At 45.3% G+C, this 23,760-nt stretch overlaps 1 protein-coding gene across 1 annotated transcript in view; it reads left to right on the plus strand.

Moving 5' to 3' along the window:
• CTNNAL1 (catenin alpha like 1) overlaps nt 1-23,760 on the plus strand; it is a 126,415-nt gene that overhangs the window by 46,949 nt on the left and 55,706 nt on the right. The window contains exons 5-7 of the mRNA XM_074945104.1: nt 12,292-12,381; nt 12,692-12,862; nt 15,891-16,091. Of these exons, the coding sequence (XP_074801205.1) occupies nt 12,292-12,381; nt 12,692-12,862; nt 15,891-16,091 (462 nt within the window). The remainder of the gene's footprint in view (nt 1-12,291; nt 12,382-12,691; nt 12,863-15,890; nt 16,092-23,760) is intronic.

Consider the following 23,760-nt stretch of genomic DNA (forward strand, 5'->3'; position numbering starts at 1 on the left):
GAGAAACAAGGCACTGTTTCCTTCAATGTACTCTAGAGGCTTGACCTTGTGTTCTGCATTTGTTTAAGAGTTTTTAAGATCAGAAGGGACCATTGTGATGATTTATCTGCCTAACTGCGACCAGTTAATTTCACTCAGTAATTCTTGCATCAAACGCATAACTTCTGGCTGATGAAATACAATCTTGTCATAAAGCACTCTCCCTCCCTCCTTCCCCCCCCCCCTTCTTTCCCATTCCCCTCAACACTTGCTTAACTACTACAATGATCAAGGCTGACTATGATTAACTGTGAACACTTTTCCAGAAGCTTAGTGAAAACTAGTTTGGGCGTATTTACACTTTTGCTATTCAGAAAACTATGCAGTGATTGGGCTATTGAACATTACTTGATTTGTGAAAATTATGGTAGAATTATGCTAAGCATAGTAGTAATTTGTTTTTTTTTTTTTTTTATGGCTACATCTTGCAAAGGGATCCACTCTGGCAAACCCTTATGCCCACAAGGAGCCTTGTTGAAGTCAGAAGTCTGTGGATGTGGGTGCAGTTAAAGGGTTGGGGCCTTAGTAGCTTGTTATTAGACATACAGATTTAACACATGTACTGTGTGCGGGGGTGTGGATGCTGAATTTCAGAAGTAATTCAGATTTTTTTTTTAAAGCTGTGCTCTATTCAGCTGCTACTAAAGACAGGTCAAAACTGTTTACGTAACAATTATGAGTGTGTCCTGATGGAACACTGCATCTCATTCTTCCTGTAAGGATGCTGAAAATGAATTGTTTCAGCTTTACTAGAAGCCAAATAATCTTAACACTTTTTGAGGAGGACCAGTTACTGATGACCATTATCAGAAATGGGTCATTTTCCTAATAGAGACTGTCCTTGCTCTAAAGAGCTTATAGTCTAAATGCACTTAAATACCAGTAAATGTTGGGGTAAAGGAATGCAACGGAAAAGCGAAGTGATTTCACAGATGTAAGTAGCTTTGATTAGTATCACTACATTTCTATTTAAAAAAAAAAAACTGTTTCCTGCCTTTTTAAGTGTTTTCTAATTAAGTTTTCCCACCTTTTTTTTTTTTTTTTTTTTTAAGAAATTGCTTTCATATTTTTTATGTTGACAGGACAGTATTTACATAATGCTTACTAAATATTGGTAACTGGAAAAGTTGTAGACACTTAAAAACTTTTTTTTTTTTTTTTTTTTTTTTTTTTAAAAAAACCCTGAAAGCTAAAACCAGAGTGGGGTTAAAATCCCTAAAGATACCATTATTGCAGGATTCTGGCTGCTTTGTCTCAGCTCCCTGCTGTGAGACGGGCAGAACTCTACACTCGGAGCAATAAAACTTTGAAGAGCTGTGGCAGCGACCACAGAGCTCGACTCTTAGTAATTTTTAAGCCTGCCAGTCAGTTCTGTTACCTGGCCAGTGAAAGGATTCCTTCTGTAGCCTGCCACCTCTTTCTTATTTCTGGTTTTCCTTCTGATTCAATCCTTAGTATATCATAGGAGCTGCTAAATCAGGAATTATCTGGAAAGTTTCAAGGGTGGTGCTTAAGCTTTGTGGTGTTGCATTACCATGAGCAAAGAATGATTGCCCTTATAAAGAGGGGATGGCGGCCCTTTTTATGCTCCTAAAAATCTTTCAGTCTTGGTAGAGTTCTGCTTGCCTCACACTAGGGGTCTAAGACTAAAAGTGAGAATCGTGCAAGATAACATCAGAAAGGCAGAATTACAAAGATAGTGACTTTCCCTTATATTCTATGTGGATAAATTTTTCAGTAAAGTTAAGCTTCTAGCAATTGCCTAAAAAATGCCGAGTACATAATGTCATTTGCTATAGAATCAGGCTCCTGAGTTTTAAAGGGAAGAGGTCTTTGTAGCTGTCCTGCAGAATTCCTAAGACTTCCTTCTCTCCTTTAATGCAACTGAGCAGCTGGAGGAAAGGTTACTTACCTGTACCGTAACTTGAGTTCAAGGTGTTTTTGTCCTGGTGGTGCTCCACCATAGGATGTGTATGGGTCTGTGCACCTTCCACTGGAGATTGTAAATAGCAGTGTCTACAGGTCTGTGCCTGTGCAATGGATTGCCTCATGCTCCCGGGTGAGGTATTATGGGGAGGCTTGGACCCATGGCCTGTTCAGTTCCTTCTCAGCTATGGTGGCTGGAAGACTCCACAGCAGGTAGGAAGGAGGGCAGAAAGGTAGAGCACCCAGAGGGACAAAACACCTTGAGGAACTCCAAGTTACTGTACAGGTAAGTAACCTCTCCTTGGAGTGTATGTCCCTATGGGTGCTTCACCAAAGGAGCCTCCCATGCGGCATGTCAGTGTGGAGGCAGGTGCTAAGTAGGCGAATTCAAGACAGTTCAGAGGACTGCATCACCAAAGATTGTCACCTCTGGATGCATGTCTGATCGTGTAATGTTTGGCAAACATGTGAACTGAGGACCAGGTTGCAGCCCCGCAGATTTCTGCTATGGTAGCATCTTAAAGGAGGGCTATAGAGAAGGACTGAGCCCTCGTGGAGTGGGCTGTCATTGTGAGGGTGATGTATCCCACCAGTTTCATAGTAAGTTCAGATACCATGTGATACCCACTGTGACAGTCTATACCCCTATATGCACCCCTTTTACAGGACTAGGACAAATTTTGTACAAAGTATGCCTTAGGAGGTATCATTTGAAAAACGCATAATTTGCTGATCATTATTGTCCTGGTAAAATGTGTAGCGACATTGCTGTAAAGTTATAGGATTCTTCTGTATGGTATTACTAATACATGTTCCAAGTCTGGGGGGAGCAGCGACAAACCAATTCCCCAGAGAAAAAAAGGCTAACCAACACCTCAGCCAGGCGTCGTCAAAATCAAATGGACCGTCAACTGATTAAGTGGCTGTTCTTTGGCGAGAAGGAAGATGTGGGTGAAAATCTACATCTTGACAAAGAAACAGCTTGGGGTTCCCATCCACACAGACATGCTTTCTCCTGAACCTCTGCTGGTGGTGATTCCTGAAGAAGAGAAAACTATAAAAGGAGATGCCCCAAATTATTCCTCCCTTTCTCTCTATCCATGGCATCCACAGTACCTGAAGAACAAAGGAAACAGCTTTGGACTGGAGAGGGATCCTGTCTGAAAGAAATTCAGCCAGGTAGACTGTTGGAACATGTGGTGAGAGAGACTGCTTTTAATTCACTTAGCTTGTCAAGTTAGGCATTAGTTGTGTTTTACTTTTGTTTTCTTGTAACCAATTTTGACTTTTATGCCTCATTATTTGTAATCACTTAAAATCTATCCTTCTGTTGTTAATAAACTTGTTTTGTTGTTTTATCTAAACCAGTATGTCTGGATTGATGTGTTTGGGAAACTTCATTTGGTATAACAGGATTTGTCATATCATTTTCTATTAATAAAATGACAGACTTTATATGAGCTTGTATTGTCCAGGAGAGGGCTGGGCAGTACAAGACGCACCTTTCTAGGAGAAAGTCTGGGACTGGGAATTTGCTGGTTTTGCTCTGCAGTGTAATTCAGTAGTGGCTGGCCATAGCACGCACACAATATAACTGGGAGTAACTTACATGCTGGAGGCTGTGCGCGCACAGACAAGGAGTGGTAGCTCTCACAGCAAAACAGTGTAAAAGGCATCCCAGGTTGGAGAACTGAGGGGGGACAGCTATTCATCAGTCCAGATTGTACCTTGGGTAATGTCAGTTTGAGTGGAAATTGGCCATCCATTCATCTTTTTGGTAAAGGACACACAAAGTATGAGCAAGTCCTAAAGGTCTTAGTGCTGTCAAGGTAGATGGTGAGGGCCCTCCACAGATGTCAGGAGGGCCCTCACCATCTAATTTGTGGAGAATATCTTCCTCCCTTTAGGTGTGGGGCTTAGGATAAAATACTGATAAATGGATCTCTTGTGTGATATGAAATTTCACCCAGACTTTAGGAAGGAATCAAGGATGGGGGTGCAGTATGTCTTGGTCTCCGTAGAAGATGGTGTATGGTAGGTCTGCCATGAGTACCCTTAAATCACCCATTCTTTTGGCCAAGTTGATGGCAATCAGGAATGAAGTCTTGAGATAGGAGAGTGAGCAGGTAGCCATTGACACAAATGTGGGCCATTCCTCAAGGCGTTGAGGACCAGTTTGAGGTCCCATAGAGGTACAGAGTTCTGGATAAGAGGGAATACATTGTATAAACCCGTAAGGAATGTTGCCATGGTTAGACTGGCAAAGACTAAAACCCCTTTGATAGGTAAGTAGAAGGCTGTAATGGCAGCCAGGTGTACTCTAACTGAATTCATTGACAGACCTTGTGCCTTGAGGTCCAACTGGTAATATAGGATCACTGAGAGTGGCGCTTCTGAGGCTTGTCAAGGGTGGTGACAGCACCAGGAATGAGTGTTTTCACTTTTGCAGATAAGTCTTACAAGTAGTCAGTTTCCTGCTACACAAGAGGACCGACAGAACGTTAGCTGAGCAGTTCAACTCTATGCCCAAGAACTGCTGAGGAGCCATAGTTTTAGGTTCAAAGATGAGAGATTCGGATGATTCTAGGTGCTGGGACTCTGTGACAGGAGATTTCCTCCCCCAGTCCCTCCAAAGGGAAGGCAGAGAGGCATCACCACAGAGATCTGAAGCAGATCCAAGTTCCACACTTGTTTCAGCCGCGAAGGTGCAATCAAAGATAGGGCAATGGCTTTCTTACATCAATTTGATTGAGGTCCTCAGGATTGGAGGTATAGCTGTGTAGGCATAGAGCAGGATGCACGACCAAGGTAGCAGCAGGTCATCTCCCATGGAGCTGTGGCTGCATCCTTTCTTGGACCAGAAGAAGCAACATTTCACATTGGTTGAGGTTGCAAAGAGGTTTACCTTCGGGAGGCTCAGGTGGAAGAAGGAGCTGTTGAGCTCTGTTGAGCTCCCACTTGTGGTCCTGATCTGAGCTCCTGCTCACTGAGTCTGCAACTGTGTTCTAAAGGCCCTGTAGATAAACTGCAGAACTTTCTAAGTGATGGAAGAGACAACAGTTCCACGGCCTTGGTGGTTCTGCAAATAAGAATTGGGATCTTGCTCCCCTTCTTTGGTGTACGTAGTATATAGCTGTCCTGTTGTCCAATATTACCCTGATAGAAGGGCCTGCTGAGTCATGAAAGAAGTGCTGACATGCATAGCAGACTGCTCTTAGTTCCAGGATGTTGATGGGGAACAATCTCTTATGGGGACCCATTTGCCCTGTGCTCTGGCACCCTATTCATGCACCCCCCTACCCAAGAGAGAAGCATTTGTGATAAGAATTTTCAAAAGTGGTAGATGTGAAAATGGGATTCCCATTCAGGGGGTGTTTCCACTGCCTGAGAGAGTCTAGTACCTCTGGAGGCACAGTGATTCATTTGGAAAGACTGTGTCTGTTTGAGGTGTATGTAGGCCTTAGCCAGGCCTGAAGGCATCTGAGATGCAGTCGTGCATGTGGTATAATGAACATGGAGGCCAATGTGTGACCAAGGATTGTAGACAGGCCCTTGTAGTTGTTTGGGGGTTGTGCTGTAGAGCAGAGTTCAGGCTGGATGTAGTGGAAAAATCTGTCCTTGGGCTGGTAGACCCTGGTGGTTAGGGAGTCTAGTGCAGCCCTGATGAAGTCTATCTGCTGGATAGTACTGTTGGGATATTTTAGGGTTAAGTATAACAATAAGCTGCTAATGTGCTAACATGGCATTAGGGGACAAAGGCATATGTAGGCAGTATTTCTTTGTCTAATACATAAATTGCAGATTCTTTCCTTCTCTGTTGCTTGTAAGGGTTGATAAGGATGCAGCTTCAGGAGAAATGCCCTTTCTGTGAAAGAAGGTAAAAGAAATGTTATCTTCCCTTCTGTTCCTCCCTCCCCTGGGAACTGCTCACGGCCCCTTCCTCCCTCCCCGAGAACTGCTGATGAGGGAGATTTATGGCAACAGATTATTGCAAAGAAATGTATCTTCAAGGTAAAAGTGTCTGGATGAAAAGTGTAATGCTATGAGTAATATATAGGGGTGGGTTTACTAACAGTAGGTGTTTGTTACTTAAGGGTTTTTGGGGTGTTGTAGCAGACGTAGGCGTGTACATACTAACCTAAACAAAAAGGGTGTGCTGTAACTAATTCAGTGTTTACTGGACAATTGGGTCCAGGGGAACAAGTATCGCAATAAAGAAGCCTGTACTCATATCTGCCTCTGGGTCGACCTGCTCCTCCTCCTCCTAACTAGTATTAACATAGACTTCTTTTAGATTGATGCAGAGGCCCAGAAACTGAAATAGGGCTACGGCCTTGGTTGTTGCTGATTGGGCCTCGTAGGTGGAGCGGCCTCTAAGGAGCCAGTCGTCCAGATACGGAAAAAATGTGATGCCCCACTAGCACAGGTGAGATGCTATTGCTGAGACGACCTTCATAAAAACCCTCAGGGCCACGGATATCCCAAAGGGAAGGAGGCGGTATTGATAATGTTCTGAGCCTATTGCAAAAAGCAAAGAATGCTTGACGGAGGGATGACTAGACACGTGAAAATAGGCATCTTGGAGGTGGAGGGCAACGAAACACCCCCTGGATCTATGGGTGGGATTATGGTAGCTAACATCACCATCCTGAAGTACTGTAATAGGATATAGGTGTTCAGATTCCTGAGATGTAATATCAGCCTCCAACTGCCACTTTTTTGAGAACCAGGAAATGTTTGGAATAGAACCCCTTTCCAACAAATTGAGAAGGAACTCGCTTGATTGCCCCTAAGTGTGGGAGAGATTGGACTTAGTGCATTAGAAGATCCTTGTGAGAGAGATCCCTGAAGAGGAAGAATGAAAGGGAGGGTGGGCAGGACAGAATGGCAATGAATGGAGTATCTTGTAGTGACCACCCCTAGAATCCACTTGTCTGTGGTGATAAACTCCCAGGCATGTAGGAATGGAATAGGCAATCTCCAGAAGGAGAGTAGATGGCAGAATGGTGCAGTTAGAGGGTCTTTATGAAAAGATTTTTTGAGGCCCTTGACCCTATTGTCAAAATGATGACTTAGAGAAAGATGCAGGCTGGGTGGTTGTAGAGGAGGGTAATCCTCTTCTAGGGGTCTCTGTAGATCTGTTGCAGATAGTACTAGAATGGTGGCTAAGGACTGTGAAGCCATGTCAGTGTCACTGAGAGTAGCCTGCAGGGAAGCTTTAACAGTCAACTGACCCTCTGAAATGAGGGCTGGAAATTGTTCCTTTTGGTCTTGTGGCAGTTGTTCTAGAAAATGAGCAAACTTTGTATAGTTATTTAAAATCATATTTTACTTATCGAGGTCTGGTAGTTTGCAACTTGAAATTGATGAGCAGCTGACAAATAGCTTTTCCTACTCTGGAAATCTAGGTGATTAGACACCTTCTCAGAAGGAGAGAATCTGGAGCGAGCTTGACAGTCATTGACCATGTCTACAGCTAAAGAGTTGGGGAGCAATGAGAGAAGAAATACTCCATTCCCTTGACTGGAATGTAATATTTTTATCCGACTCTTTTAAGTAGATGGGATAGTGTCATAGATTACATGCTGGTGATGACAGTGCCTCATTGATGGGTAGGGATATCTTACTCTGCAGGGGGGGATGATATGTAAAATGTCCACCTGGGAATGTTGAGGCTCCTGGACTTCCTCCAATGGAATCTGGAGGGATTCCGCTGACCACTTCATTAAGTCCTGGAAGGCCCTAAAGTCATCTTCATAAGAAGGCCATGGCAGCAGCAGCATCGTTGCCTTGTCAGGGATAAGGAAGACTTGGGTGAAGGGGTGACCCTTCGTTTGGTGCCTCTCGCTTCTCGTGAGTCTTCTCGGGTAACAGGGAAACATTCAGTACTAGTGGGCTATCTTGCAGTGCCAGTGGCTGTTGCAGTACTGACAGGTTTTTCTGTTTTTTGTAGGCTGGTACTCTGTAAGATTGGGTGCCATAACCTACCCAGGCTTTCCAGTAGTCCCACTGTAGAGGTGGATAGGGGAAGAATCCCCACAGGTATTTGTGCTCAGGGAACCTAGGGCACCTGCTCGGCTCTAGAAAGTCGTCTTCAGGGTATGTCTCAAGAGGCGTGGTGTGGTAAGTGTTGAGATAGAACCCTGTATGAAAACCTCAGAGTCTGAGGATGTCATTTTCCGAGTTGAATAGTGAGTCTTTGGGCATTGGTGCCTGGTACTGGAGGCAGTGAATCAGGTCTTGTTCTTGCGAGTAAGGGTTCAGTCACTAACTGTTGAAGTGGCATTGAGGAAGAGTCTCTTACAGTGCCCCTTAGGAGAGAGTACTGCAGTTCATCTGAGATGAGATCCTTAGGAGGAGGAAATCTGGAGGGCATTGGAGGGCTATGATAATGAGCAGTAGGAGCCTGAGGTGGTACCAGGGCCTGAAATGGGGATGGTTGCAGTGCTAGAGATGCATGTGGTATTGGAGAGGTGGATGAGGTGATGTCTCAGTGCTTAGAATGGTTATGTCAAGAGGAAGATGGTAGTGGGAGAGCCAGCAGTTGGTCTGAATGGGGTCTCTGGCTCCAAGAGGTTGTCTGTACCAGTGCCCTTGAAGTGGTCTTCTTAAGAGTCTCTGGTTTTAGATGAATCTCACTGCCTAGAGGTGTCAGATGGTACAGAGGAAGGTTCCTATTGGTGCTGCTTTGTTGATGACTTCTCCAACTGAGATGACATCTAGGCCAGGGGTCTCAAACACGGGGCCCGCAGAGTTATTTCCTGCGGCCCGCCATAGGCACTGACTCCACTGGCAGTCAAGCTTCAAACATTACTGAGTGTTTATATTTTATTAAAATCCCTCTTTGCATTACAGTTTAAAAAATGTTAATACATTGACTTTTAATAGCATACTATATTACTCTTCATTTTTTACTATACTTTTGTATCATTGTATGAAAAGATTTCAGTGATGCAGCCCTCGGGCCAATGTACTAGTTCTCATGTGGCCCTCATGGTGATTTGAGTTTGAGATCCCTGATCTAGCCCATACCAAAACCTTGGTACTAGAGTCAGCTGGAGCCTGGGCTGTACCCATTGTGGCACGCAAGGTCTCCCTTGAGTCTGCTCTAAGAGGTGTCTTACTCCTCTTCCGAGAGTCTTTGGTGGGGAAAAAGGCGTTTTCTTCTCTCAGTGGGCCTCGTCTCTGAAACTGCCCCAGAGCACTGGAAGTCACTGGTATGGCCTGAGAGGTTGAGCCCGGTGTACTGGGCAGGGGAGAGGGACTCGGACTCCGCTGGAGATAAGGAGCATTCCATTAGGAAGAGCTTGAGTCTAGCTTCTCTATCCTTGTGGGACCTGCCCTTAAACTCCGTGTAGACTTTGCATTTGGATGGGATATGAGGTTCTCCAAGGACTGTAGACAACTGGAATGCCTGTTGCTGTGGTGAAAAGATTTGTGGGTAGGTTTGGTAGGACTTGTACCTTGAGGCCTTAGACATAGTCCAGGGAAGTGCCATAGACCACAAAGCCTGCAAGGTCAAGAAATTTAGGGAGGGGGAAATCCCCCAAGCACAAAATGGTACTTCAACTAAGAAAAATTAACAGAACTAGAAAAAATCATAAATTAAATAATCATTGAAACAAATAAGTAAGAAAGGTGAAAAAGCAGCTAGGAAGCAACATTCTTCAATTGCTCTATTTTGAGCCTCAGGTTGTTGGAGCAGCGGTGATCTTCATAGAGATTGTTATGATATGATTATGGCATAACTCTGTATTTTATGCGAGATAGGTCATGTCAGATATCATTGAAAAGGTTATGATTCACTTAATATGATTGTCCTATTTGTATGCATGTATCATTTTGGTATCTGAAGGTTGGAATATTATCTACAAATGTGTTTACTCCTGAGGAATGCCCACTAGGCAGAGAGCAATCAGTCTAGATGCCTGGCTGGGAAGGGCCATTAGGGAGAACAATAGGTCTTAGAAGAAGCTAATCTCCTGCCGGGGAGCCTTCCTGAGGATGCTACAAACAGCCTCCGAGTTATGGCTGCTATGACCCTACAAGGATATGTGACCGAGTCACGTGGTACTGGACTCCATCTTGGAATACCAGTGTTTTTCCACCGAAAGGCGTGGGAACTAAGCTTGGAGACACAGGGTTTCTGCTGTATGCAAAAGCTATTTAAGGTAGGGTAGTGACATCATTGTGGTTCTTCTCTGACTCCCCGTCCAAAGAGACTCCTGAAAACATCTGAGGAAGGAGGACTGAACTGGGGGGGGGAAGAGCTGAACTGAGGCTAGAGGGATTTCTAGCCTATGAAAGGGGATACATGGGGTTTTAAGCTGCAAGCAAGTGCAGCTTGCCCTTTAAGAATGTCAGCAACTGGCTTAAATCATCGTTTAGGGTGAGAATTTTGGTACTCTCATATTCAATCCCTTTAGTATATTAAGCTTAGATTGCGTTTATTTGCTAGGTAATCTGCTTTGATCTGTTTGCTATCCCTTATAATCACTTAAAAGCTATCTTTTGTATTTAATAAACTTGTTTTTGTTTTGTCTAAAGCCTATGTGTGGAATTCATAACTTGGGGCAGAAAGCTGTGTATATTCTTCTCAGCATTGAGGGAGGGAGGTGAATTTCATGAGCTTACGCTGTACAGTTCCCTGTGCTGTGCAAGACAGTATAATTTTGGGTTTACCTTCCAGAGGGGGTGTGCGCCTGAGAAGCTGGTAAGTGCCCAAGCTGTATACCCTTGCCATACAGGAGCTGGTCAGAAAGCCTGTCTGCATGTTAGTACAGGTGGTTGTCCCCCTACCTGTGTGCTGGTGAAAGTGTGAAACTGGGAGCATGTCCACAGCTTGTCACAGCATTATAGGGTGAGTGGGAGTCCAATCTGGTGGGTTGGGGGGCTCAGGGTACCCCAGTTCCAGGCAGCACCCCATGGGGAACCCATCACCCTCCTCACCCCCAGCACAAAATTGTGCTACAACTAAGAAAAATTAACAAAACTGGAAAAAATAGTCATTGAAGCAAATAAGTAAGAAAGGTGAAAACGCATCTAGGAAGCAGCATTCTGCAGTTGCTCTATTTGCTCAATTGTTCAGGTGGTTGAGCAGGAGTTGAAGTGGTGGCGAGTCTGCGGCTAGCTATATGCCCTTGCCTGGAGCACTAGGTGCTGCACTGTGCAGGCATAGACCTGTGAACGCTGCTATTTACAATTTCCAATGGAGAGTGCACAGGCAAGTGTACAGCCTACGGTTGAGCACCCACGGGATCATCTGCTCAAAGAAGAACTTAAGAGTATTTGAGCTGGAGTGATGAAAGGGCCCTCATTTCTTTAAAGATTAAGACACTATGCAACTGAGTTCTGCTGGTGTGTGGAAGACTTTTTTCATCTTTAACTCTTTGCTCTTATAATGACTTCAGTGTGTCTGGAGCATCTTTCCTCTCTCTAGCTTATATCCCTCAAATTCTCTCCTCTTGCAGGGCTTACTTTCCATGGGTTAAGTGACACACACCCCTCTCCTGGGAACTTCCTGACAAATTTCTACTGTTATTGAGTTCCTCTCCATACAAATAGATTGGTTTCTAGCTAAGCCGCTTAAGTGTTTCATCAAGTAAAATTTTATGCACTTAATATTTTAACCGCCAAGGTTGTAATTACATAATACTATTCTTTTTAAAAGAAGAATACTTTTATAGCCTCTTTCTTTACGAAGATTTCTCATTCTTTGGTTTGGCTAGTTTTTCAAAGATGACCTAACAAAAAAGTAGTTGGTTTATGCTTCTTATTTGCTTTATGATGTATTCAGGATCTGATTTCTCCCTCTACCTTTCCCTCTCACTTCCCTGCACACCATTTTATTTTGGGATGGATTTTTTTGCTTAGTTTTTACATTAAAATATCATGTCTTGCCTTCCTGTTTATTCAAGAGGACTCCTTTGGATTAGCAAATTAAAGGAGTGGGAACTTTCTTAGGACATAGCTGGAGGATCTGGGATATTGAATATATCGGAGACCTTTTCTTCCACGAGTTTGACTCAAATGGATGTTAACAGAAATAAAATATAGTTTTCAAATAGTCAGACATAAAATGTCTCCCTTCAGTTGCTCAGGTTTCTTGTTTTGTGTTTTGTGATGTCATAATTCTGCATGTATTCTAGATTTCCAAGAAATTATCTGTTGGGAATAGACTGATATTTCAAGACTCGCACATCATAAAGTAGCTGAAAAAAAAAGGACAACTTTTAACTTTTTGTTGGTTCTTTTCTTTGTTTATAACCAGCTAATTTCTTCAGCTATCATCCAAGAATACTCAGTGTTTTCATTTTCTTTACATAGGATTTAAAGGATGAAAAGAAAAAAGCTAGAATGGCAGCAGCTAGGGCTGTCCTTGAGAAATGCACCATGATGCTTCTCACTGCTTCAAAGGTAAGGCTTCTCATACTTTACTCAGTGTTGGAGAACCACAGATTATAGTAGCTGGTGGGAATAACATAACCCTGTTTCCCCAGCTATATTTATAAAGCTTGCAACAAAAGAAATTTGAACGTAAAATGATGTTGGGGAGAGGCTTTTCCATGAGTAATGCTAAAAATGTTGCCATATGCAATAGTAAGTTAATTGAAGGAATTTGTAATAACATTACACATTTTTGCTTTAGGCTGGGTATAGAAATGAGTATTTGTTTCATTATACTACATGTGGACTTTTGGGTAATATGTTAAATTTACTTTTAAAGACATGTCTGAGGCATCCTGACTGTGAATCTGCTCTTTTAAACAAAGAAGGAGTGTTTCACCGAATGAGATTAGCTTTGGAGCAAGTAATAGAGATCGTAACTGACTCTAGACCCAGTGGAGAGAATGAAATGGCCCCCATAAGTATATATACTAGCATCAAAGAATTCAAGGTAAGGATAAAGACAGTATTATTATTATTCTGTGGCTTAAAAGAATTTGATTACAGCATAAATTTCAAAAATACATATGTACACTAGGAAACTAATTTCTCTGCACCTTGAATGAGTGGCAGTTTCCAATATCAGGCCTTGCACAAAGCTCCCAGAAGTTCATTATAGTTTGAAAAAAGATGGTTATGGTTTGTCTGATCCTGCCACTGCACATCATCCTGCTAGTATTCCAACCACTTCTAACACGCAGGGGAGTAGATCAAAATGTATTCAGCTCTATATGCTATGTTGAAGTGCTGTTCTCAGCTCTCACTCCTAGGCGGCCCAGATAGTAGGGTATGTCTACACAGCACTAACTCCGGGCTCTGACATAGGTTTAACGCCAAGCCCTGCTTCTGTCCACACTGAAATCATTCACTCAGATTCACAGACCCTGCGGTGGGGGGGGAGGGGGCATGTCAGAGCCTCAGTCCCCCTTGAAATGATTCAAAGCCTCAGGCATTGCTATGTGGTTGCTAGGTCAAGTCCAGGTTGCCAGATTCAGAGTCCAACAATGATATCCCACAGTCCTCTGCGGCTGTGCTTCCTAGCCCTTCAATCCCAAAGCTTTCCACTCACTTCCCAGGAACTGAAAGCAACCTCCTGGTTCAAATGCAGCTGTTTGGCATTTAACCCTTCACTTCCACATGGACTGCTCAACTGAAAACACACTCAATGCCAGCGTGTATTTGAATGGCCAGCAGTAAGATCAAGTCCTGCATCAAGCACATTGCCAGCTGGCCTGAGAAATGGAGCTGGATTCTAGTAAAACTCTGGTGCAAGGAGAGCAAAACATTCAACTTCGTCAAGAGCACAAGAAATAGTCATGTCTACGGAACTGTATCCAAGCAGATGGCAGTGTTGGATATCAGGTGGACAACAGAACAATGTAGAGAGTGAATAAAGCAGCAAGTCAACGATGTTAACGTCCCATTCCAGGACCTTCCTACAGCTACTGAGTGTGTCGCTGAACCTTCTTTTGCTAGGTCCTCTGAAATGAGGATATAGTTTCATAAGCCATGGCAACAGGTAAGTGGGATTTCCTAGAATAAAAGTAGGGACAGTGACTCCATTTATCAGCATGTCATTCAATGGGAATAATGTCCCAGTTTCTCCATGACTGTAAAGTCTTGATCTCTGGAACACCCTGGCATCATGCACCATGCCAGTGCATGCGACATTAATGTCCATGAATCTGCCCCTGTGGTTGACCAGGGCCTGAATAACGATGGAGTAGTACCTTTGTGGTTTATGTACTCGTGCTTCCAGTGTATAATTTATAGGCATGAGTCCCTCCGTGGTCCCGGCACAGATTGGAAAACTCATTCACTGAAAGCCAGCAATTATTTCAGGAACATTTGTAATGCCCATCACCTTTGGGTACATCCTCTGCTCAGAAATCTCTGCCACAACAATCCTCACAATTGATTTGCCAATTCCAAACTGTAGCAGTCTGGGGTAGTCAGCATACTTATGGCTATAGCGACCTGTGTTTGGACCAGCATGACCTCTGTTATATGGGTGTCCTGGTGCTGGAAGATAGGGAAAGCTGATCACAAACCTCCGGAACATCTGCTTCTTCATGTGAAAGTTCAGGACCTACTGTTGGTCATTCCCATGTCCGCATGACAATGTGATCCCACCAATCTTTGCTTGCGGCCCTTCTCCAGAAGCACTGGTATAGATAGGGGAAATCTGCGGCCAAGGCAAGAGGCATAAGCAGCATCAGCTGAGTTGTTACTGAAATGACAGTACCCCTATCTCCTCTGGCTGCTGGGAGTATATGGACACAAAATAGGTTGGTAGGATGTGTTCATGGGGTAAAGCCACCGAAAACACACTCAATTAACTTCCATGGGATAGACAGACAAGTTCTCCCAACGCCCTCTGTGAACCAAGCCCTAGAGCAGCTAAAGCTGGCAAAAGTGCAATAGCCCACACACCCACAAAAGCTGAAGTTTTGACTTGGGTCTGCTTATTGTAGTATGGATGCTCCAGCATGGCTGTTAGGCCTGGGTTTCCAATGCATTGTGGATGTTCAAGGGCAGACGTGGAAATGCCAAGTCTGCAGGCATGGGTCACACAGGTCTGGGCTTAGTGTGCTGTGTAGATGTACCCATAATGTCGCAGCCAGCGTTTCCCTAAAATAAGTCATTAGGAGGTGGACTAAGGAAGCTCCTAGTTGAACATTGGTAATTAAACTTCTAACATTTTAAAAGCTACACACTAAAAACATCACCCTTCTGTGAAAAGAGTGTAAAAGAGCAAACTGTCATTTTGAAGAAACTGTTCTAATCCAAAATCATCTCTTCTGCTCATTTAATCTTGCTCTGCTAAAATTCCATTGGATATCACATCCCACCGAGAACATGTTTCTGATTAAATGGATGTCTTAGCTGAACACTTGACAGTCTGTCCTGCCCAAGATTTATTCCTCAGGATGGCAATCAGGAGAGAGGCTCTTTTGGCACTTTGCATCCTGACTTTGATCTTATCTGATATATCCGTTCCCTGGAGGTTGTGCTACTCTTCTTTCTATATCCCTGCACCTAAAATTTGGTCAAGATTCCCATGATGCCGCTGCCCAAGAATACGCACTTTACTATATGTAAAATTTTTATAAAAATTTTGAATGCAGGAGGGTGTGTAAAAGACCAAACAAAACATGAATACCACATTTATGTTTAGCAACAGTCACTAGATTGGGTTTATCTTCCTATTCGCAGCAGAACTATTATAGTACAGAAATATTGAAATATGCTTAACTTTGCTGTTTGTTTCAGTGGTGAGATACAAATTATATTGCTAATGGTGCTAGTAGGTGAAGAAACAAAATGGATGGCTGTGGGTGGGTAAAATAATTTCTCATTGGCAGAAAGTGCGAACAGTAGGCTAAAGGAAAGCTGAAGGGTGGGAGAAAAGGCACGATACATGCACTATCTGTATTTACATGAATGATTCACAGGGAACTGAATTTTATCCTTTACAGAATAAGGTGGAAGGTCTTCGGGAGAATCTTTATTTTCTCTCTAAGGAGAATCTTTCAACAATGCTGGAACTCATTCTGGAACACACAGAAGATTTTACTGATTCTGCCTACACCAGCCATGAACACAGAGAACACATCTTGGAGCAGTCCAAGCAGGCTAAAATGGAACTAGAGCAGCTGGTTTCAGTGTGGATGCAAGCTGTAAGAGCTTTTTAGCAAAGTAAATCTTTTCATCTATACTTTGGAAAGAAACATATTTTTTAGACTTTTTGTCTTTTTTGGTTTAAGAAAACAGAATGCATGTAATATATCAAAAAGCAGTTCTTTATAACAACCTCCACCCCAGTCCTCTACATTGATCTTGCAGCCTTGAGGATATTTTAGTTTTCCATTGTTTTAGTCTATCTCCTTCTCTTCCCCCATAATGCTCTGAATTCTGGCCACCATCCTTGCGGTGAACAATTGCATGGCATTCTTTTCAGAGACCGTTGTAGCTCCTTACTTGATTATCTCATTACTCAACAGTAATTCTTTTAGTTATTTTCTCTCTTCCAAAAAAAGAGAACATTAGCTTTTTAATTAAAAACAAAAGTAGTAGCCGGTGGAATATTTTAAATTAAAATATACTAATGGAATACCTAGTCGTGTCCTACTTTTCCAGTATTTTTAGTGTTCAAAAATAATTTTGTTACTTGTGGAGGTTTTAAATTGGTAGAGGTGGTCAGTTTTTTTGGTTCACTGAAATTCAGTGTACAGGCTAATCCAGAACATTCCAAACTTTTGAAAGCTAAATTCCCTTTCAGGAATATGAAAACAATTGTGCAGCCCTATCAGCCCCCCGATGTAATGTTGAAAGTCTGCTCAGAATGAGTGTCCACTCAAATGGACAGGTTTCAGAGTAGCAGCCGTGTTAGTGAGCTGTAGCTCACGAAAGCTTATGCTCAAATAAATTTGTTAGTCTCTAAGGTGCCTCAAATGGACAGACATCACGCTCATATTTGGGTCACATTTTCAAGGTTTTCTTCCTAATCTTAACAGGTGGAGACTGATGTTTTTAATGAAAGCTGAGGCTCTGGAGAATAATTGAGAGGCCTGGGTTCTCTCGAGTAGACTCCTCTGTGCTTTCCCAGGCTGTGTCCCACACTTTGGAAGATATTGGGTTAATCCAGGGGTGGGCAAACTTTTTGGCCCGAGGGCCACATCGGGGTTGTGAAATGGTATGGAGGGCCGGGTAGGGAAGGCTGTGGCTCCCCAAACAGCCTGGTCCTCTCCCCCTCCCACTTCCTGCCCCCTGACCGCCTCCCAGGAACCCCTGCCCCCTGACCGCCTCCCAGGAACCCCACCGCCTATGCAACCCCCCTGCTCCCTTTCCCCTGACTGACCTGACCCCTATCCACACCCCCGCCCCTGACAGGCTCCCCGGGACCCCCGACCCATCCACCAACCCCCACTCCTTGTCCCCTGACTGCCCCCTCCTGGGACCCATCCCTAACTGCCGCCCCAGGACCCCGTCCTCTGACTGCCCCCTACCCCCTATCCAACACCTCCCTCCCCCCACCCCCTTACCATGCCTCTCAGAGTGGCAGGACAGGCTTATTGGGAAGCCTGGGAAGTGGGCAGGCACAAGTCGCACTGCCTGCACGGCGGCGTGGCTGCAGGGGAGGGGGAACAGCGGGGAGGGGCCGGGTTCTAGCCTCCCCGGCCGGGAGCTATGGGGCCGGGTAGGACGGTCCCGCAGGCCGTAGTTTGCCCACCTCCGGGTTAATCTGTAGTCTAGTTAGAGACCTTACTTACAGTTTACTTTTTACAAAAAATTATGGACTGATATTTAAAGCTTTTGAACAAGGATCATATGTCACTCATACTCGCATGTCGAAGAATGCACAAGTAGCATTACAGAAAGCAGGGGAGGGGGGCAGGGATAGCTCAGTGGTTTGAGCATTGGCCTGCTAAACCCACGGTTGAGAGTTCAAATCCTTGAGGGGGCCATTTAGGGATCTGGGGCAAAAATTGGGGATTGGTCCTGCTTTGAGCAGGGGGTTGAACTAGATGACCTCCTGTGGTCCCTTCCAACCCTGATAGTCTGTGATTCCTTTGCATAGCACCTGACTTTCTAAGACCGTGTCCACACTGGGAATTTGGCAATGTAGCTGGACCAGTGCAAATCTCAAGCATAAACAAGGACAGCCACAATTTTCAGGTAGAGCTTACCCCAGCTTTAAATGCCTCTGTCCTGGGGCAACAGCTTAAAAGATCTTTTTTTCTTTCCTTTGTTGCTTCATGTTTAAAGTCCTCTTGCAGATGCTTCTGGGGAGTCCTAAGCAAGATAAAGCTTTACTAGCACTGTACTAGTAGTCACTAAAGTCTGACAGCAGTCTAGAAAGCTTCAGTTCCTTGGCTTTTATTTGTTCAGGACAAAGATGCTTTGTATACCCTATGGAAGGGATATTAGACTTAGACTTTCTCCCTCAGTTTCCATTCTTCCTCTTGACTCCAGTAAGAGATGGCCTTATGGGGTTCAGTTTAATGGATTTTGCATTTAGGATCCATTGTATATCTGGGCAGAAGGGACTCGGGTCCTATGTCTGCCAGTACTGATTTCCCATAATATATGGGAGATGTAGTATATTCCATCCTGTATTTGCCCCTTTCAGGGCTTGATTAAGGGATGTGCCTTCTAGGCCCATACTCCAGATCACGGAGTCACGTGATGAGATCAGAATCTGTCCTATTTTTTGTTTGTTTGTTTTAAAGTTCTTTGAGTACTTGCTCATGTCAATTCCATTTTGGGTTTTGCCAGAGATTTCTGCCTTAGTGGTATTCTTAGGGCCAGCTGTGGCGCCCTCTGGAGTAGTGCACTCATGCAACGGTATATCAGGTGCCGCTGGCCCTGCTCTCAGTTCCTTCCTACTGCCCATAGTGGTTAGTCCGAGTGCCTTTACTTGCGTAGCAAAGGCTAGCGGTTTCGTCTTGTCCACAGTGGACTTCGTGCCTTAGAGCCTTCTGTAAATAGTTTGTTGATAGTGTTACCTAAGTAACTGTTAAGTGTAGTTGTTAGTTAGCAGTTAGAGTCCCATCTGGGACTTCATCCCAAGCAGGGCATGCCCCACTCTCTCGGCTTTAAGTTGTGTTCAACATGCAGCAGACCGATGCCCATCAGCGATCCACACGACAGTTGTCTCAAGTGTCTGGGAGAAAGCCCGAGGAAGGACAAGTGTCATATTTGTAAAACTTTTTGCCCTCATACCCAGAAGGAGCAGGATCTCCACTTGAGGGCTCTCCTAATGGAATTGGCTCTTTGTCCTGCGCCGGAGTCCTCCACAGCTGACCCCGTGCTGAGTGGATTAGCTTTGGTGTGGAGCGCACTACCAGCACCAGACTCGGCTCAGACCGCTCCCCCTCACTGGTGCCCAGGAAGTGGCAGAAGAAGCGGAGCCCTTCGGCGCCGAAGGACCGTGGGCTTACGGGCAAAGGACCTATGTCAGGCCATGTGCCCACTTTGGGGCTTCAAGGGGGTATTGCGGTGGTCAGACCCTCAAGCCCGATCAGGGACCCGCCCCCCACCCCGGGCAGTGGCAGGAGCTCCCAGCCCACAGTGGGGCCTTCAGGGCCCGAAGTTTTTCCGGCGGCTAAAGAGCAAAGCCGACCGGCTCCACAGGTGCCACGCCAAGGGACTGAGTCGGCCCTGCCCCCAGCACCGAAGAGCAAATCCACCAGAGTACAGCAACATAGACTCGCGGAACACCCTCGGGCATCGGACTGCAGTTGCAGGTCTCCTTCGCCGCGATCTCTGTCCCCGCCTCAGCTCACCTACCAGAAGGCTTTCGTTCTCAGCGAGATCCCCACTGATCAGACTCTTGTAATAACTTTAATGTATATGGAGCATCTTTCCTCTCCCCAGCTCATATCCCCCAAATTCTCTCCTCTTGCAGGGCTTACTTTTCATGGGCTAAGTGACACACACCCCTCTCCTTGGAAGTTCCTGACAAATTTCTGTTACTGTTGAGTTCCTCTCTGATCTCCAGATCCTTTCTGTTGGCTATGATCTGAGACAGAGCCCTCCTGTGTCCATAGCCCTCAAACATTAGCCCAGACTTTGACATGTAAGTTAGTTTAGTTGTAGTTAGAAAGGATCACTTGCCATTTGCGCCGGCCATACCACATTGCACTAAGGGCCACCGTGGCCACGCTCGCACCAGCAGACCAACCTCCTCTGAAGACCCCAGCCAGTTCTCCCACTAAACCTCATTACACCCTTCTCAAGGACCTGGTGCCTTACCCAGACCCTGAGTTGCTGATTCTGTTAAACCTGGTTCTGGTGAGAGGCATCATTACACCATCCACATGTCATTTTATGGTCCCAAACAGTGGCTGGCCCATGGGTGCTTTGACAATGTCAAGCTGCTGGTTGCTGAGATATGCCTTTGACTGTGGTGCTACAAGACAGATGGTACCAACGGAGTTGGATGATTTACCCCATGGATGAACAGGAGGTGGTGCTGCTGGTTTCCCCAATGATTCAGACCTGGGACAGCAGCCCAGAGAGAGCATCCAGAGGCCCCTAGATCCCAGTGACATATACTGTGGAGCTAGAGATAAGTGGTACCCCCCCCATCGGGCCCACCTCCATACCCATATGATCCCACCCATTGGCCACACAGGAGCTCTTTGGATCCATGTCATCGAGCTCCAGACTGTGAGAACCCAGGGCACAGCTTTTGGCAGACAGCGCCTCTAAGAAAGGAGCCTCACACCTCTCAGAGAAAGTGGGGCAGCAAGAACAGCCAGTGTGCCAGCAGGTGTGCTGACAGCATCATCTTCTCTGGATGAGGCAGTGGTGCTGGCCTCTCCCTCCCTTCCGGATGAGAACAGACAGTGCTAGGAACTGCTGATGAGGATTGCTGAAAAAGGTTCAGGATCTCACCCATGGACATTCTTCAGTCCATAGCTCCTTCCTACGTGGCTCTCCCTAGGCCATTTTGGAGCCTGCTAGGGATATGTGGCACACAGCAGCCATCAAAGAGGGCTGAGAAAAAATGTTTTGTTCCCTCCAAAGGGGCGGGATATTGGTTTTAAACTGTAATCTGAACTTTGTTCTCCTCCATGACCACTTAGATGACAAGGGACTTCAACCCAAGTCTGCCCCTTTGGACAAGGATACCAAGAGACTAGATCTCTTCAGCATAAAGAACTTTTTGTCATCCAGGCTATTCCATATTGTGAGCTACCAAGAACTCATGTCAAAATATGATTTTATTCATTACGCCACACAGTCAGAGATCATCAGTTTATTACCACTGGAATGTAGCCTGAAACTGGGGTCTATCTTAAATGAAGGGAAGCTGGTAGCCAGATTGTCACTTGATGCAGTGGATATGGCTTCCTGTGTCAGGGCAACCTCAGTGGTTATGTGGTGGGCCTCTTGGCTGCAGCCCTCTGGGTTCCCAGTGGAGGTCCAGGAGACAACTGAAGATCTCCCCTTTGAGGGTAACAACCTTTTCAGTGAGAGAAGGTATGTCACTTCATTCCCTTAAGGATTAGTATGCCTCTGCTCCTTGCAATTATACATCCTCACGTGAAATATTCTAAGTCACTGCCGCACAGATACTGGCCAATCCCTCAGCTGTGCTACCACTAGAAGATCTGTGAGCCACCAAGAAAACACCAGTGTGTGCAGTGTGGTAGATATTGCACCACCAGCATACCCTCTCTGGACTCAGCTGCCTACCAAGAAGACATTTTGATGGAACGCTCGAGAGCTATCAACCAGTCTCCGTCCAACCTTTTGGTGGCCGCCTGGCTCGTTTCCTTCTGACATAGCAGTGTATAATACCAGGCAAATGGGTCTTAGACATCATTGCAACTGGTGCATGATTGAATTCCTGCTTCCCCTCCTCAAAAACCCCTTCCTCATCCCTATTCAGGGACACGTCTCACGAGAGGATTCTCAGCAAGGAGCTGGACTCTTTAGTTAGGGGCAATAGAGCCTCTACCCCCTTGTCACGGGAGTGGGTGGAAGAGCTTTTACTCCAAATACTTTCTAATTGGCTGGAGACCCATCCTAGACCGCAGGCAGCTGAACATTTTCATCTGCCACTCAGGATTCAGGATGATTTTATCCAGGCCACTATAATCCCCTCCCTGAATGCAGGTGACTAGTATGTGGCTCTCAATTTGAAGTACGTCTGTTTCCATATAGATACCATCCAGTGCCGAGGAAATTCCTGCGTTTCACTGTGGGCGTAAAGCATTTCCAGTACAAGGTTTTACTCTGGCCTTTTGAAGAATGTCCTTGTCATTCCCAATAACAGGAAACCCCCTAGAAGAAAGTGTTATGCTGCCAAATGGAAGCAGTTCTCCCTGTGGTGCGAGATGCATAACTTGTCTCTGGAGGAGTTTGGATTTCCTCTTGTCTTGGACAACTGTTTTTACAAAAGTCATGGCTGTGGTGGCAGCACACCAGCACCATCAGAACCACCCTATATTTCCCTACCTACAGGACTGGCTGCTCATGGGATGATTGATGCCTATATCTCCTGAAGCAGTCACCTCCTTATTTGGCCTGCGTAATTCCTTGGGATTTCAGGTAAATCCAGGAAAGTCCACTTTAACACCCACAACAACTATAGAATGTATTGGCACAAATCTGGACTCAGCTGGAGCCAGGGCCTACTTACCACCGAACAGATTCCTTGTGATGAGAGACCTCATTTAACTTCATTTCATCTCTCAGACAACAATCTATCCCTGCTAGGTCACATGGCTGCATGCATCTATGTGACCCCCCATTGCGGTCTGTGGGATTGGGTGAGGAAGGTTTGTGCTCCAAGCAGAGAAAAGTGTCTCGATTTTCCTCAGTCTCCAGACATCATTCCCCTAGTAAGACAAGAGGGACAATGTTTATATGGCGGTTTGTTTCCATCGCCCCCTTCTGTCCCCCAAACACTTGTTACAAGTGCCTCTGCTGGGCTGGGTAGCACGCCTGGATGAGCTCACAGTACCAGGACACAGAGTCCACACTCCACATCCACCTTCTTGAGCTTTGAGCACAACACAAAGTGTGCAAAAAGTTTTTGACCTTTATCCAATCCAGTAACATCCGGGTCAGGTTGGACAGCATAACCACTGTTAACTATATAAACAAAGTTGGGGGGCATGGAGGGGACCAAGGTCCACCCCACTCTGCAGGGAAATAGTCATGCTCTGGCATTGGTGCATCCAGCATCAGATCACCCTCTCTGCAGTACACCTGCTGGGGTAATGAACTCCCTAGCAGACACTCTCAGCAAAGGTTTTCTCGAGGATCACGAGTTGGTACTCGACTCATCAGTGATCCAGCAGATTTTTTCATCAGTGGGGATTCCCATCATGGGACCTCTTTGCAACCCAGGAATACCATTGCCCTGCCTGTTGCTCTCAAGATGCCCTGAGGCATGACTCCAGACAGGATGCAATGATCAGGCCCACTGATGTATGCTTTCCCTCCCATTCCCCTCCTATCTTGCACCCTCTAAAAGATCAAGTGGGACAAGGCAACAGTGATTTTAATAGCACCATGTTGGCCATGACAGTTCTGGTTCACGATGGCTGTGCAGATAGCCTCCCACCAGTGCGTTCACCTGCAGTCCTTTCTGGACCTGCTGTCACAGAGCAAAGGGAGGACTAACCATCCCTCCATCTGGTAGCCTGGTTTTTAGATGTGCAACAAGCTTAGAAATTCTTCTCAGAGTAGGTTCAATCCATCTTTCCCAATAGTAAGAAACCTTCTACAAGAAAGTGTTATGTTACCAAATGCAAACAGTTCTTCCTGTAGAGCCAGATGCATGCTTTGGGTCTGGAGGAGTCTGGATTTCCTCTTGTCCTGGACAGT

The sequence above is a fragment of the Natator depressus genome, chromosome 2 (genome assembly GCF_965152275.1).
Source record: "Natator depressus isolate rNatDep1 chromosome 2, rNatDep2.hap1, whole genome shotgun sequence".
Classification (NCBI taxonomy): Eukaryota; Metazoa; Chordata; order Testudines; family Cheloniidae; genus Natator; species Natator depressus.